General features: G+C 39.6%; 1 protein-coding gene across 6 annotated transcripts in view; it reads right to left on the bottom strand.

Annotated features, from left to right (window-relative positions):
- The window catches only part of CWH43 (cell wall biogenesis 43 C-terminal homolog), a 72,416-nt gene that overhangs the window by 41,751 nt on the left and 14,425 nt on the right, over positions 1-16,240 (bottom strand). For 4 of the 6 annotated variants that reach the window (XM_077136828.1, XM_077136829.1, XM_077136830.1 and 1 more), the window contains exons 5-7: positions 11,383-11,584; positions 7,932-8,020; positions 2,290-2,547 (exon numbers count right to left, since the gene is read on the bottom strand). In XM_077136828.1, the coding sequence (XP_076992943.1) occupies positions 2,290-2,547; positions 7,932-8,020; positions 11,383-11,584 (549 nt within the window). The remainder of the gene's footprint in view (positions 1-2,289; positions 2,548-7,931; positions 8,021-11,382; positions 11,585-16,240) is intronic. The other 2 variants (XM_077136831.1, XM_077136833.1) reach the window with 2 other exon arrangements.

Here is a 16,240-nt window from a genome sequence, read left to right as displayed (position 1 = left end):
AAGACAGAGAACATATTCTTGAAACTTCTTCTTTGACCCATGTATTATTTAGAAATGTGTTGTCTCCAAATATTTTGGGTTTCTCCCATATATCTTTCTGTTATTGATTTCTAGTTTGATTCCACTGGGTCTGTATGCTTCCTATTCTTTTAAATTTGCTGAAGTATGTTTTACGGCCCAGGATGTGGTCTCTCTTGGGGAAGGTGTATTCCTCAATTGTGAAAGTCTTCCGTAAATGCCAACAGATCCAATTGATTAAGGTTGAGTTCAGCTATATCCTTACTGATTTTCTGCCTGCTGAAATGTCAATGACTGACAAAGGAATGAAAGATATTTCATCTAAAAATCCTTCAAAAGGTAAATTCCAGGAGCTGAGTTTTCACTTAAATAAATATAACTTGAAAATTCAATTAAGATAATTTATCTCAGTCCCTAAGACGGTACTCCAGTAGTAATTTTGATAGGTAGGGTGATCATAAGATATCAACAAGGGTTCTAGTTATCATGCCCTAAACCAGCCTTTTCCTGATGAAGGATTTCTTCTAATTTCCTAGCTGTTAGGTTGCTGATAGTGTAAACCAATGACTGTGGAAGAAATGAATGTTGATTGGGCAGGGGAAGACAGAACACAAGAAAAAGGAGAACTCTGAACTGGCCTAGGCACTCAATCTTCTCAACTTAAGAGGTCTGTGCGTGTGCCATACCAGTGTAACGGCAATGCTTACTCCACAAATTCTCAGTTGTGTACAGCTGTAACGAAGCACTGTTTCTGCAACCTCATAATCAGTGAAAAGGAACTAAAAAAAAGCTCATCATTTATAAGTTCTGAAGAACAAACTTATGCATATAATGGAATATTTATGGACTCTTACTTTCATCGGTATTCTCCACATGGCAGACCCCTAAGCAAGCTGGAATGAGAAAAAAAGCAGGGCAGTGGACAGGAAGATAGAGTAGGACAGAGTATACACACCTGAAAGAAACCAGAAGAAATACAAAGTTCGCAAGGGCAAGATCATTCCAGAGGAAATGCAGCAATGTATTTCTCTAATTAGATGAGAGCTTGGGTAATAAAAGAGCTATAAAATCCTCAAAAGTTGCTTATAAAATATTTCATGTAATTTAAACATGTATCTTCCAATTCAGCCACTCCTGACCGCTGTCTACCACGTGGGGCATAAATGTTTACATGACAATGTGCAGAGTAGCTGCATTCTTCCAAGGACACAAGAAGTAGCCTATACTTCTCCTTTCCAGCACTAACCCCAATTGAAATGTTATAAGTAGTTGTACAGTTTTATGTATGGTGTTTCCCACATTAGGCTAAAGCTCCAGGTGGGTAGGGACAGTATGTATTTTGAACCTCCAGCACCTGGAATTGTTGCCTCGCACATAGTAGGTTGCTTTTTGTTTTTTGGGGTTTTTTTTTGGGGGGGGGGGGTAGGGGGCATGGTTCGGGAATTACATCTGGGTGTCCCATGTAAAAGGCGAGCATTCTACCACTGAACCACCTGTGCACCCCATATAGTAGGTTGTTAATGAGTAAATAGGCAAATGGAAAAAATCAATGTGCAAACAAACAAGAAGTGGATCCCCTTATAAGCATGTTTTGTCTCTTCATTTATCAAAGAAGTTATTCTGAAAACATGTGTTATATTTTACTTAAACTAAAACATAGACGACATTGTGTGGGCTTGGTGTATGTCAATTCTTTTATTACTTCCAGAAAATAATTTTTAAAACATTAAGCTAAGCTAAGTTCGTGAAATTTTAAATGTGATACATAAGTTCATTACCACTAAAATAGAAAATATATTTCTTCTATGATTAAGGAATTTACCATTTACACTACGATATATATATGCAAAATATATTTTATCAGTAAAAATATGAGAAATAAAAATCATAGATAAAATTCAGGAGAACCAAAAATTACAATCTTTACATATAATTATAAGCCTACTACTGAAGTAGCATCATGAGCATCCTGATCATACCTTTTCTTGACTTTTCTTATACATTATGGATTAGAATTTTTCACAACTAATTCACTAAACAAGGCCTTGGCAATAATAAATGTTATCGAAACTCATTGGTGATTAAGAATTTTGTTTTTAAGTAATCATTTGGACATTCTTAAAATTTTTTTAATCACGAAAATCTATTTTCCTAAGAAAGGCACGACCATTCTATTTATTTCCACCAGTCACGTAAGGTATTAAATTTTGGTCAGTTCTGAGGTATATTTTTGGGTAGTCACTTTAATCCAGACATTTCTAATGTACTCACCCAGAAGCATATCAGATCTTTCTCTAGTGTAGACACCTCCGGGGACAAACTTAAAAGCTGTGCACCATGCACAGAAAAATATTTCTAGAAGATAAAATAACATGGCAATGGTCATGGTTTTCCCAGGGTTTGTCCCTGAGCTAATAAGGTGTCTGGACATCTGAGGCAACAGAGATGTTGTGAAGACGGCGAGCACACAGCCGCAAAGAGCAGCGGCCCATGTGGGCAGGTAAAGGAGACCCACAGCAGAAGCCAGACCTGTTTGTGAAAAAGAAAAAAAAAATCAGACAAGAAAGTGGTAATAGTTGTTTCCACTTAAAAAAAAAAAAATAGAAGAAAAAAGCATAATAAGTTTATAGGATGATCAATGTATAGCCATTTAGAAAGCCCTAGAAGGGACTTGAGAAGCAAACTAGGCCAAGCTCTTGACAGATGAGAAAACTGAAGTCTTGCTGGAGGCCGCACAGGTAGTTAACAGCACATATAGAGGCGGAATGCCAGTCTAGTAAGTCTGAGTCGGATAGTATTTCGGGGGGAAGAGGGAGAAAAGGGGTAACTAATTTTAGACTACTTGTGTTAAGACCCACAACAAAACAGAAATCTGTAATGATCAAAAACATGTCCAATAAATTTAACTACCCAGATCCAAGACTTTAGAAAAACATTTTAAAATCAGGGTAGTTTGCAGGCATTTTTGTTAAGGAACTTTCTAAAGGAATTTCCCTCCATTTAAATGCTGCCCCTTATCCTATAATATGTAAACTGGATTTCCCAACCACGCTGTCCCGTAAGAAGATGTGGCTGATGTGGTATTTGAAGACACACTGCCTCGGCAAGTCTGCAGTCATTTTGTTTGTTATTCAGCAGCCTGATCGGTGTTGGGATCTGTGCAATTGCCTGTCCTTATGAGGTACTTAGTAAATGTTTGTTAGTTTGTTGACTAACACTAAAGCGATGTAACACCTCTCCTAATTCCTATGAAGTCAGTTTTGAGACGGTACTTCAGGGTACTGCAGCAGCCTAGTCTGAAGCCATCAACCTATCACCTTTCCATAAACAATATGGCATCTTCTACACATTTCAGTCAATGTTGTGTAATTCCAACCCACCCATTCAAGGGTGCTACAGAAGACTCCTCTCTGCTCCGGGGCAAGACCTCCAAACCAGGAGGAGTAGGGCGCAGAAAGCCAGCTCCATGACACCCCCGGCTCATAGCCATCGGTAAGTTCCACCTGCACCATCACAGGGACAACTCAGTTATCTAGTCCTCCCCACTTCAAAAGCACACCCCTCAGATGAGCATGAGAACAGACTCCAGGGTCCTCTACAACCATGGAATTCAATTCTGTACCGAGACCTTCAAATACTTTGATCCTACAACGATTATTTTAATAACACATTTTTTTTTCATTTTGAAATAAAACAAATTGAAGGCTAATTCACTGTAAAAATTTGAAAAATACAGAAGTATAAAAGAAGCAATTAAGAATCACCTGAGACTGAGATAACCACAGCCATATCTCTATGTATTTTCCCTAAGTCTTTTTCTATGTACATATAGAAGTGTTTTTACATAAATGGAATCATACCACATATAAAAGATTATATTCTGACTTTTATATGATATTATATCAAAACAGTTTTTTTATTTTTTTCTAAAACATTATTTTAATGTATATATGATATTACATTGGATATGCCAAATGACCATTTGCTGGCCATTTATGAAGCTTCCAATGTTAAGCTTTTACAACAATACTGTAATAAACATTTTTCTGTCAAACAAATCTTTTACCATATCTCTGATTATTTCCTTAAACAGATTCCTAGAAGTACAACTATTGCATCAAGAAGTATAGGATTTTTTAAACTTTTATTGTGTAATATAACATACATACAAAGCAATGAAAGTAAAAAGCAATGGTTTTCAAAGCACTCTTTAACAAGCAGATACAGGACAAATCCCAGAGTCTGTCATGGACTACCATACCATCATCACAGATTTTTCCTTCTAGCTGCTCCAGAACATTGAAGGCTAGAAGGAATAAATATTTTTTATCATCACAATAGACTTTTTTCTTCTTTTTTGTGAAAATAACATATGGTATAAGAATTTTAAAGTAGTATTATTTATGGCCAATTGCTTTGTCTACACTTCCTCAGAAACCTTACCAAAAGTCTCTTTTAAACTTTGCCAAAATTATCTCTTTAAAAAAAATTGTGATGCACATAGTATCACATTGCATCTATTTGATTATTACAGACAGAATTTTTCCTGTTGACTAGCTTACAGTGACTGTTTTAAAAAAGAATGAGTCCTAATTTGATAGTCTAATCTAAAGATATTAGGATGATTTTGTTGCCTCTGTTTTATTACACAGAATTAACTGTAAGGAAAGAAAGCATCTGTTTAAATTTACCTTGACTGTTATTGTTCTTATTTTTAATTTAAGTTCTATTTTGAAAAAGGTAATATATTTTAAATCTATTAAAATTCTATTTTAAAATAGGTTCCAAATTCAAAATACAGAATTCAAAAGATACACAAGGGTCTCTCTGACCCTTATCACCCACTGGTTTCCCTTGGTTAAGGCAATTAATAGTAGCATTTTCTTCTGCTTCCTTTCAGAAACACCCTATGCATACAAAGAAATATTTATGTGTGTACATTTCCCTCCCTCCTTGCAGCATACAATACACAGTTAGCCATTTCGCCTTTTTCACTTAACTGTATATCTTAACTGTGTTTTGTCTCACACTGAGTTCTTCCAAATCATCTCTCCCAAATCTTTACATCATCTAAGGCATCAGGCAGAATGAACGGCAATGGAGCTGACATTAGTTTTCAATAGATCAAATTTTCATATAATAAAATTGTATGCAGATGGGATAGTATAGTGGGGTCCTAGTTAATGTGTTTAATACATTTATGCCTCTCAAAACTTAGTACAAATTTAGTTGCTATCAAGATTTAAAGCTCTTGTATTTTTGCTTTTAGGAAATTCTATTGGTCACTGCCATCATTAATTTCATGCTGAGTCCCCACTTGGGAATGCAGGCTTTAACTCTACAACAGGGAAAATATGATTCATCTTCTATTCTGCTTTATGATGTGGTTTCCAAAGATGAATCACAGTGAAAAAGTGGCACCATCTCCAAATAAGTGTGAGCTCTGATGTATTTCAGGGGAGCAGGTGATCAGAAAGGGAGATAAGGCTGATGCATTAGGGCCTTGCTTTCCTCCCCACTGCCAATAGCCTATGGGAAGGCAAATCTGCCCACCCCAAGGATCTTTAAAGCTGATGTTTTTGCCAGGTGCATGGGTAGTCCAGTTGTTAGATGCCCGCCTTTCATGCAGGAGACCCAGTTCAATTCCCAAACTATGCACACACACAAAAAGAAAAAGCATGCTAATTAATTGCTCAATAAGCATTTTGCCTATATTCTGTGAAAGAAGGCTTGATATAAATGCTGAACATACATTCAATGTGTTTCAGTTTCTTTTTCCAAATAGTCTACAGATTATGTAGTCAGAAATGCTCATTGCAAACTCAGCATTAACAAAGTTACCTTGTCCTTTTTTTTTGAGGAAGCTCATGAGATAGATGTTTTGTAAAGAGGAGAAAGGTTATTCCTATATACATACAAACTTCCACAGACCCCACATGGAACAGCTCAGTCTCCCAGAAAATATACAAGCCACAGTCTGCTCACACAACTGCAGGCAGATGAGGACCTAGTCAACCTCGCTTAATTTAACAGCCTATTTGATTATACACAACATTACTACGCAAGTGTGATGGTGCTTATAGTGTGTGGAAATTTCCTTGTGTTATTCATTCTCACATTTTCTACTACTGATGTACAGTCCCCAAACCTACACATGATACCCAGTGCCATATTCTGAATTGCCTGCTTAATTAATATGAATAGAGACATCTATGCTCATTATAACTATGTACTCAGTAACATACTAGGGGATTTTTCATTTAATACCAAAACTGACTATAATCAGTTCTGCCTGATTTTAAGGGGAAGGGAAACAGGCTACAGGATAATAAGTGCATTTCTCCCTCAAGCTTACAGCAATTGGTGGGAGAGGGAAAAAGGGAAGTATGATAGCCTTTATCCATATTTCTGTGATCCTAAAAGATATGACTGGAAGGTGATGGTCCAAATCTTTGAATAAACAAACATGAACACTGTGCCGGTTTGAAAGGATGTATGTCCCCTAGAAAAGCCATGTTTTAATCAAAATTCCATTTCGTAAAGGCAGAATAATCCCTATTCAATATTGTATGTTTGAATCTGTAATTAGATCATCTCCCTGGAGATGAAACCCAATCAAGAGTGGTTGTTAAACTGGATTAAGTGACGACATGTCTCCACCCATCTGGGTGGGTCTTGATTAGTTTCTGAAGCCCTATAAAAGAGGAAACATTTTGGAGAATGAGAGAGATTCAGAGAGAGCAGAGCAGAACGACATAGCCACAAGAAGCAGAGTCCACCAGCCAGTGACCTTTGGAGATGAAGAAGGAAAATGCCTCCCAGGGAGCTTCATGAAACAGGAACCCTAGAAAAGAAGCTAACAGATGACACCATGTTAACCACATGCTCTTCCAGATGAGAGAGGAACCCTGACCATGTTCACCATGTGCCTTTCCAGATGAGAGAGAAACACTGACCGTGTTCGCCACGTGTCCTTCCACTTGAGAGAGAAACCATGAACTTCATCAGCCTTCTTGAACCAAAGTATCTTTCCCTGCATGCCTTAGATTGGATATTTCTATAGATTTGTTTCAATTGAGACATTTTCTTGGCCTGAGAACTGTAAACTAGCAACTTACTAAATTCCCCTTTTTAAAAGCCATTCCATTTCTGGTATATTGTATTCCAGCAGCTAGCAAACTAGAACAGACCCCAAAGCAGGATAGAGAGATGGGGATCTAAACTTATGTGCAAAAGAGAAGAGGGGGCAGTGCAATGAAAGCTCAGTGGTAGAATTCGTGTCTGCAATGTGGAAGACCCAGGTTTGATTCCCAGACCATGCACCCATTGTCCCCCACCCCCCACCCCCCCAAAAAAGAGAAGGAGGAGGCATAGGGAGTGGTAACATTCTCTCCTGTCATGTGAGAGACCCTGGTTTGATTCCCAACCCCTGTACCGCACCCCTACCCCACCAAAAAAAAAAGAGAGAAAGGAGAATTGAGCCTCATTACAGAATCCCAAAAGAAGCATTCCAGAAAAAACAAACAAGCAAAAAAAATTTGGAGAATGGAAGGAGTCTAGCAATATGGTGATGTATAATCATTCATCATCTCAAACATTCAGTAAAATCTCCTATTTATACAAGTGCTTTGTATAAGTCATTTTGAGGAGGAAATTATAGCAGTATATCGAAGCAGGATGGGACAGCCATAGGGAGAAGGAGGAGGAAGCAGGAACCTGGAGCCAGGGATCACCAGAGACCTTGGTGACAGCTGGATTATAGTTGCTATGATTGGTTGAGCAGCCCACTTAGAAACTGCATGCATTTGTATGGCTGCCTTGGTCCTCTACTTCCAGTCTAGTTGCACATGCGTATGAGTAAATTGGATAACCAAGCTGAATGACTGGCATATCTGCAAGGGAATTCAACATACCTATAACCCACCAGATGAAAATGACAGCAGGAAACCATGAACAAGCAGAAAGCATTAATCCACTTGCCAAGCTCAGCAGAACTGCCCCGCTGTCAAAAAAGGACACGCTATAAGACATTTGATATGATTTAACATTTCATCATTCCAAATATAAAACAGAAAGATACCTCTTACTTTAGGTATATCTAAGAGATTTTATTAATGTAAAATGAGATAATGAGAGTCCATTGGGAACTGAACCTATATATATTCAGGACATCGAAGAAATAAAAACTCTGACTTCAGAAAAATGACTACTGCAATTTTCATGGTCAGTATAAACACCGTAATTGCATTTTCTCAGACTATAAAGTTACACTCAATATTGGCCATGTGCCATTTTAAATGATCCTGCCAAAAGGCAGAAGAAAAAAGTCACTGGGAATAGTTTCTATTTACTTTGCCTTTTTGTTTCTTTTCTCCACTCAGTATTGCTTTTATCTAAAATCTCTGTCTCCCTTGGAATCGTGTTAGTTTGATAAATAATTGATAGTTGCATGTTTTCTAAAACAACTCCAAATAATTTCATTCTTCTGCTATTTTGGTAAAAAAAAAAAAAAACAAAACTTGTAGAATGAGGAAAGAATTTAATTAAACCTATCCAGCAGCAATCATAGCTCCAATATCATACTCAATTAAGTGGCTATAACATAAATTAAACTAAAACATATAGCACTTCTAGTACCAGGGACTGTTCTAAGAATTTTATGTATGCATAAAGGCAAGAGCCATGACTATTCCCATTTTGCAGAGGAGGATACTGAGGAGGACACTTCTAATCAGGAGTGCCAGGTTAGATAAATGGGAAGCAGTAACCTGGGACTAAGACAGTGTGTCCTCCTTCATCCACCCAGGACCCATGGCCTGCACTGCTCCTTTGGTTTGCCAAGGTCCCTTCAGCACACTCTGCCTCTTCCCTCACCTTTCTCCCATGGAAATTTACCCATGAACTATTCCTTTCTGTGGAATCTAGCAACATCTACTACGATGGTGTTGGGCAATGATGGTCTAATGCAACGTATCCCAAACAGAATTCACAGCAACACCAATTTTATGAGATGTTAACAGGGACTTTTTTAAAAAGTCCACATTCAAGATATACAAAGAAGATAGGGTTTAACACATGAGTATGACTGCTGAATCATTATATTTATATTTCTTTTAATCTCCAGTGTTTTAGAGCAGCTAAAAGGACATACTTAAAATTGTAGAATTGTAACCCATATCAAAACTCTGAAATCTGTTCTACAACTAAAAAAGTTCTCCACATTCAAATAAGTTTGGGAAATGTTGGGTTTATGACTTCCAAGAGTCTCTAATATACTAATTCACCTTGTGAATTTCAAAGAAAGGAATATGAAACCCAGAATTTCCCAAACTATTTGATGTAGAAGCGTAGAAGCCTTTTTTCTTTTCAGAGCTCCTATTAACATCTTAGAAACTAGCGTCCCATAGAACACAATTTGGGAAATGCTGGTCTCATGAGCCTCATCTCCACCTTCAATATCTTCCAATACACAAACATAAAATGTCTGAAAAGAAAACCTTCATTTTATAGGTGAGAAAAACAAGGCTAGTGAGGTAATACGATTGGCTCAAGGTTGAATGGTGAGTTGCCAACCCTGAATCCAGCCTTGAGTTCTTGCTTCAGTTCTCCTTTTACTCTTCCACACAACTTATGTTTGGTTTAATGGAGAAATTTGGAAACAAAGTGTTCCCTTCTCCTCCCTCCCTTTGTTCCCTTCTTCTTTTTCTTCCCCCCCTCCAACTGTGCCAGAGCAGCCAGGATAAAAAAGGTCCATATTCTGAATGAGATAACATTTCAAAAGTTCCTAGATCAGTGCCTGACACAGAGAAAGTAATAAATATTAGGTCCTTTTTCCCATTCTCTGCTGTCAAAGAGTTTAGTATGTAGAAATGATGGGAAATAAAAATAACTATGAGAGAGAAAAGTAATAAGGGATATAAAACAAAGAGAGATTCATGATAGCATGTGGCCCCTGGGATACAGAGCAGATTTCACACAGGAGATGCTTGACGTGTATCTTAAAGGGTGGATATGAGCTTGCCAAGACATCAAGGAGAGAGGGCATCCCAGGCAGAGGGACCAGCATGTGCCTTCAGGTGGAGGACTGGAACAGCCTAACACCTGCAGGAACTACAAGTGAGTTCAGACCAATTGAGGCATAGGGACAAGGTAGGGAACATTTGGAAAGGTAAGTGGGGGCGGGGGGGGGGGGAGCAGATCCTGCCTCATATCTCCTTCTATGGGGTAGAAAAATTGCTGAAAGGTTTTAAGCAAGAGAGTGATGGCGTCAGATTTGGACTTTAAGGAGCCATTCTGGAGCAGTAAGTAGAGACCACACTGAAGAGAAACCACTAAGAGACAACTGCAATTGCCTGGGTGGAAAATGAGGAAGCCTCTACTAAAGCAGAAATGGTCAGGAATAGAGAGGAAAGTATGGATTTCAGAAAAGTAATAAAACCAACTGGACTTGGTGCCAAATTAGCTGGGGAAAATGAGAATGACGTAGAAATGCCAGGATGACTCTTGCTTTCTGGCTTTGGTGATGGCATAGGTAGATACAGCAGACCAGAGAATGGAGAAGAACATGTTTGGGGGACTGGAAAATACTGAATCAGGACATAGAAATGCTGAGTGTGAGAAACCTGTGGGATACGTTCAGGTGCCTGCTGGGGAAAGATCCAGCAGGCAGGTGCATGACTCCAAATGTGCGGACTTCAGAAATGCAGGAGTAAAAAGATATACGTGGAAGATCTTTTAAGGGATCCTCCATGCTTTTACATGAAGGGCTAAACCTGGCCACAAGAGATAAGTATAAGGAAGAGCAGAGAGAGGATCCGTGGAAACCACGCACATGACTAACACGTAGACTTAACAGTGCTAATGCCTAGTGGGTATCACGATTGGAGCAAGTCCCAAGGTACCATGGGAATCTAAGGCCCTCTGAAGCACCTCTCCTTTGCAAAGAGGAGATAGATATGTGTCCAAGCAACCCATCCGGACCCTCTCATTAGAGCACTCTGGACTTTTCCTACCAAATGGCCATACCTGTAAGGTGGAGGTGGGCAGAGGAAATGGCTAGGGAATGCCATGCCATCCCTGCCACTGAGAATGCTGTTCTATGTGCCTTACTCAGCTGTGAACAGTTCTCAGTCCTCTACCTCTAGATATGGTCCATTTTCCAGCAATCTTTCACCACAGAGGCAAATACCATTCTGGCCCCTTTGTGTTCAGAGTACACAATAATTTCATGCAATGTATCTGCCACCTAGAAAGTGTAGAAAACGAAATATCTGGCTATCACAGACATAGCTGCTCAACAAGGGAGGGATTCCTTCCACCAGCAACAACTGCCTTTTTCTTGATTGTTTCCAAATCCAAACTTACCCAAACGGGTTAGGATCTGGCCCTGGATGTGGATGCCCACTCACGGCCCATCTGGAGACAAGAGAGACTTCTCCAAAAATCCAGTGAGTGAGGAACAGAAGGCTACCAAAGGCAGCCCCTGTCAACAACCAGTTAGGTCCAGAGACCACTCCATTAACTGCCTCCCCAGTCTTCTTTCCCTCCGCTTTACTGCAGTCACCATCTACAATAAAAAAAAATAAGAACAGTCAGTTACATGAAAATTTACCCTACGTATTTAGTTTAACAGAATTTTACCCAGTGAGAAATGACACCTGGCCTCAAGGAGCTTAGTATGGTAAGGGGGATGAAACATGCAAATTCTATGTGAAGCAAATGTTCTGAGACCTATTCAGTGAGAGTGATTATTTGGGGCAGACTAAATCAGAAATAGTTAAGAGAGAACAAGCCATTTTGGAATTTGACAAGTGAAAATGCACAAGGTTACTGACCCCACGTGAAATTACCAGTCTGGGTAAAAAGTACAGGCAGGAAATTTAAACGGCATATTAAGGAAACAAATATAATTCAACTTGAGGGCAATATTCCTAGTACAGCAGTGTATTAGACCAAGTTCTCTAGGGCAATAGAACTGACAGGAGATATACATAAAATGTTAATACTATGTGACATGTATAAAAATTGTCTCATGTGACTTTGGGGATGGTAAGTCCCAATTCAGGAAGTCAGGCCACAAGCTGGGAATTCTGATGAAAGTTTTGATAAATTCCCAAGAGAAGCTGCCTGGCTGAAATAGAGATGGAAATTCTCCCTTTTGACTGCTGAAATCATCACTTCTACTTTTAATAATTCAACTGATTGTATGAAGACAATCTCCTCAGTTGATTGTAGATGTAATCAGCTACAGACACCATCAACTTAATGATGATCTAAGTCCACGAAATACACTTGCAGTATCACTCATTCCAGGGCTTGCTTGATCAAACAATTGTACAACATAACCTGGCCAAATTCACATATAAATTTAACCACCAAGGTCTACCTCTTGTCTACTTGGCAGGCAGTCACATTTCTTTGAACCATACTTAATTTCCAAATAAAATTTATAGTAGTCATATTTTTACCTAACAATAATCAACTGTCCTGCACATAATCAGAAACACACGAACTCTTCCCAAGACAAAGAACAAGTCCTTGAATAATAATCAGTCTTAAACTTATATAACTTATAACTTAAATACCACAACATGAAGCTAAAACAACTTATGTCATATGCTAAGGGGATAAGATAGGGAAGAAAAAAGATATTCATTTTATGTATATACACAAACATACTCATAAGAAAACAAGGAAAAACTATTCATAACCATTACAGTCCTCATTTCTGTAACTGGTCATGTGTTTGTAGGTCGTATTTATAACCACCTTCTTACATTACCTCTTACATATTCCTGTTACCTTCAGAGAGCACCTCTGCTGATCATGATTCTTTGCCTGATGTGGTGACCCAAACCTTCACGCCTGAAGTTTCTGGGCCGTTGCAGTCCTGTCTAGATTGGGTTGCTGCAGTTTTCCACTGACTTTAATCACAGAGCACGGTAGTACTAAGAGATGCCTTAAGGGAGCACCTGTACTCCAGGAAAACATTTCTTTATCTCCATTATGTAGTTGCAGCCTTATTTCTCCTTGATAATCAGCATCAATCACGCCAGCCTGAACAGCAACTTCCTTCTTTGCCTGTTGATTCAGAGACATGGCCTCTTGAGGCCTGGGTGGCAGTCTTAATTTCCAGTTCAACGGAATCATTGTTTTGTCTCTTGTTGGGAGCACTCCTCCTTTATTTTGGAACCTGTAGGCTAGCAGAGCTTAAGGTTGCAGGGACAGGGAAGCAAAATTTTTTCTAGTGGATCATTAGGGAAACTAGTGAGTGATGCCACTTCCATTTACACCTCTTGATTCCTGGACCCATGAATGAGAGAAACAGCACCATGAAGTAGATGCTGGCTTAGAGAATACACAGCCTCCTAGGGAATGTTACTCCAGCCTGAAAGTTACTGCCACCTAGCTGGCACTGTAATTAAGTCTTCCAACAGCCATTCCATTGTTCCATCAATTCAAACATTTCAAGATTATGAAGAATATCTTAAGACCAGTGAATTCCACGAGCATATGCCCATTCTTACACTTAAGTTGCTGTGAAGTGGATTCCTTGATCAGAAGCAATGTTGTGTGGACTACCATGATGGTGGTAAGGTATTCTGTAAGGCCAAGGATGGTAGTGTTGGCAGAAGCATTGTGTGCAGGCAAGGCAAACCCATATCCGGAGTATGTATCTATTCCAGTTAGAACAAAATACTTCCCCTTCCATGACAGAAGTGGTCCAATGTAATCAACCTACCACCAAGTAGCAAGCTGATCCCCCAGAATATGGTACCATGCTGGGGACTGAGTATGGGTCTCTGCAGCTGGCAGGCTGGGTACTCAGCAGTGGCTGTAGCCAGCACAGCTTGGTGAGTGGAATTCCATGGTGATGAGCCCATGCATGACCTCCATCACCATGGCCACTTTGTTCATGAGCTCATCAGGCAATGACAGGAGTGGCTGGGGAAAGATGATGACTTACATCCACAGAATGGTCATTTTATCCATGTGATTATTAAAACCTTCCTCTACTGAAGTCAACCTTCAGTATTCATGTGAGTATTCACATGGGACACAAATATCTTCATGTTTTTTGCCTGCTCAGAAAGATCTATCCATACACCTCTCCCCAAGACCTATTTTCACCAATTTTACAATCATGTTCCTCCCAAGTCCCTGATCATCCAGCCAAACTAGTGGCCACAGCCCATGATTCAATATACAAATGCACCTCTGGCCATTTCTCCTTTCAAGCAAAATGACCAACCAGGTGTACAACTCAAAGTTTCACCCTCTGAGAAGATTTCCTTTCACCACTGTCCTTCAGGGATGTTCTAGAAAAGGCTGTAGTGCTGCAGTTTTCTGCTTTGGGGTGGGGAGGGGGGTACCTATATATCATGTAGAGCCAATTGTAAACCAGACCCAAGTTATCTCTTCCTCAGTCAACTGATTGTAAGGAGCTCCTCAAGCAGCGATAGTTGTAGGTTGAGAAAGAGAAGGTAATGTGGCATGAGAAGGTAATGGGGTCATGGGCATTTGGGTCACTTCTTCATGTAATTTACTTGTGCCTTCAGAACTTGCTCTGGCCCTATCTTAAATATACCACTGCCATTTTATGATGGAGTGCTGTTGTGCATAGCCGACTTGGTGGGTCAGACAACACCCAGCTCATGACAGGCAACTCAGGTCTCATAGTAACTTAGTGGCCCATGATGATTAAGCATTTGGTCTATACTAAGGCCCTGTAAAGGCCAAAGCTATTTCTCAAAAGGAGAGTAGTTATCTGTAGAGGTTGGCAAGGCTTTGCTCCAAAATCCTAAGGTCTATACTGTGGTGCTCTGAAAGGGGTTTGTCAAAGGCTCCAGACAGCATCTCTATTTGCCACTGACACATCAGCACCACTGGATCTGCTGAATCATATGGTGCAAGCAGTGGAGGAGCTTGCATGGCAGCCTGGATCTGTTGCAGAATCTCATTTCGTTTAGGTCCCTACTCAAAATTAGCAACTCTTTCAGTCACTCGGTAAATGGACCACCGTAGTACACCCAAAAGAGGAAGATGCTGTCTCCAAAATCCAAAGAGGCCAACTAGGCATTGTGCCCCTTTTTTGGTTGTAGGAGGGGCTAGATGCAACCACTCATCCTTCACATTAGAAGAGATATCTTGAAATTCCTCATACCACTGAACAACTAGAAATTTCACTGAGGTGGAAGGAATTTTTGTTGATTTCACCTCTTACCCTCTAACACACAAATGCCTTACCAATAAGTCTAGAGTAGTTGCTACTTCTTGTTCACTAGGTCCAATAAACATGATATAATCAATATTTGGGGACCAGTACAATGTCTTGTGAGTGAGATGATCTAGGTCCGTGCAGACCAGATCATGACATAGGGCTGGAAAGTTGATATACCCCTGAGGTAGGACAGAGAAGATATATTGTTGGCCTTGCCAGCTGATAGCAAACTGTTTCTGGTGGTTATTATTAGAGAAATTGAGATAAAAAGCATTTTCCAGACCAACAGCAACATATCAGGTACCAGAGGATTTGTTTATTTGCTCAAGCAATAATGGTACATCTGGAACAGGAGTTGCAATTTTGGAGTCATCACCTGATTAAGTTAATGATAGTCCATTGTCATCCTCCAAGAGCCATTTCTTTTCTGCAAAGGCTTAATAGGAGAGTTGAATATGGTGGGAATCACCACTCCTACTTCCTTCAAATCCTTGATGATGGCACTAATCTCTGCAATCCCTCCAGGAATCCAGTATTATGTGAGATGGACCTAAGCTAAAACTCCATTGATCACCTGATTTTTAGAAGCCCCTACTCTGCCTGGTGGACCATAGTGATGTTTTGCGGCTCCTGGAATGAATGTTACTTCCCAGCCAGTGTTTAATAATTGCCTAAATGTCTGATTGTTTCCTTTTCCCCAAGCACAGTTACCCTTGTAAAAGGCCATAGATCCCTTTGGGGAAGGCTGGGAAGAAGATAATAGTATAAATTTGGGGGACTATAGCACCATCCTTCCCCAACAGGATTCAGTTTTCCCTTCACTCAGGGGACTCCAGGTCTGTCAACTGTCTCAAGTTTGGGAATTGATTGAGGCCATGATATTTTTTGTAATTCAAGTTACACCTTTGCTCACTTGACCTGGAACTCCTCTGCTTGTATAGATCAACAAAGAATATAGTTGACTGCCCATCTATTTTAGCTCTAAGTATCTCATGATCTACT

This window comes from Tamandua tetradactyla, chromosome 19 (genome assembly GCF_023851605.1).
Source record: "Tamandua tetradactyla isolate mTamTet1 chromosome 19, mTamTet1.pri, whole genome shotgun sequence".
Taxonomy (NCBI): Eukaryota; Metazoa; Chordata; class Mammalia; order Pilosa; family Myrmecophagidae; genus Tamandua; species Tamandua tetradactyla.
This window is presented reverse-complemented; position numbering and strand designations above follow the sequence as displayed.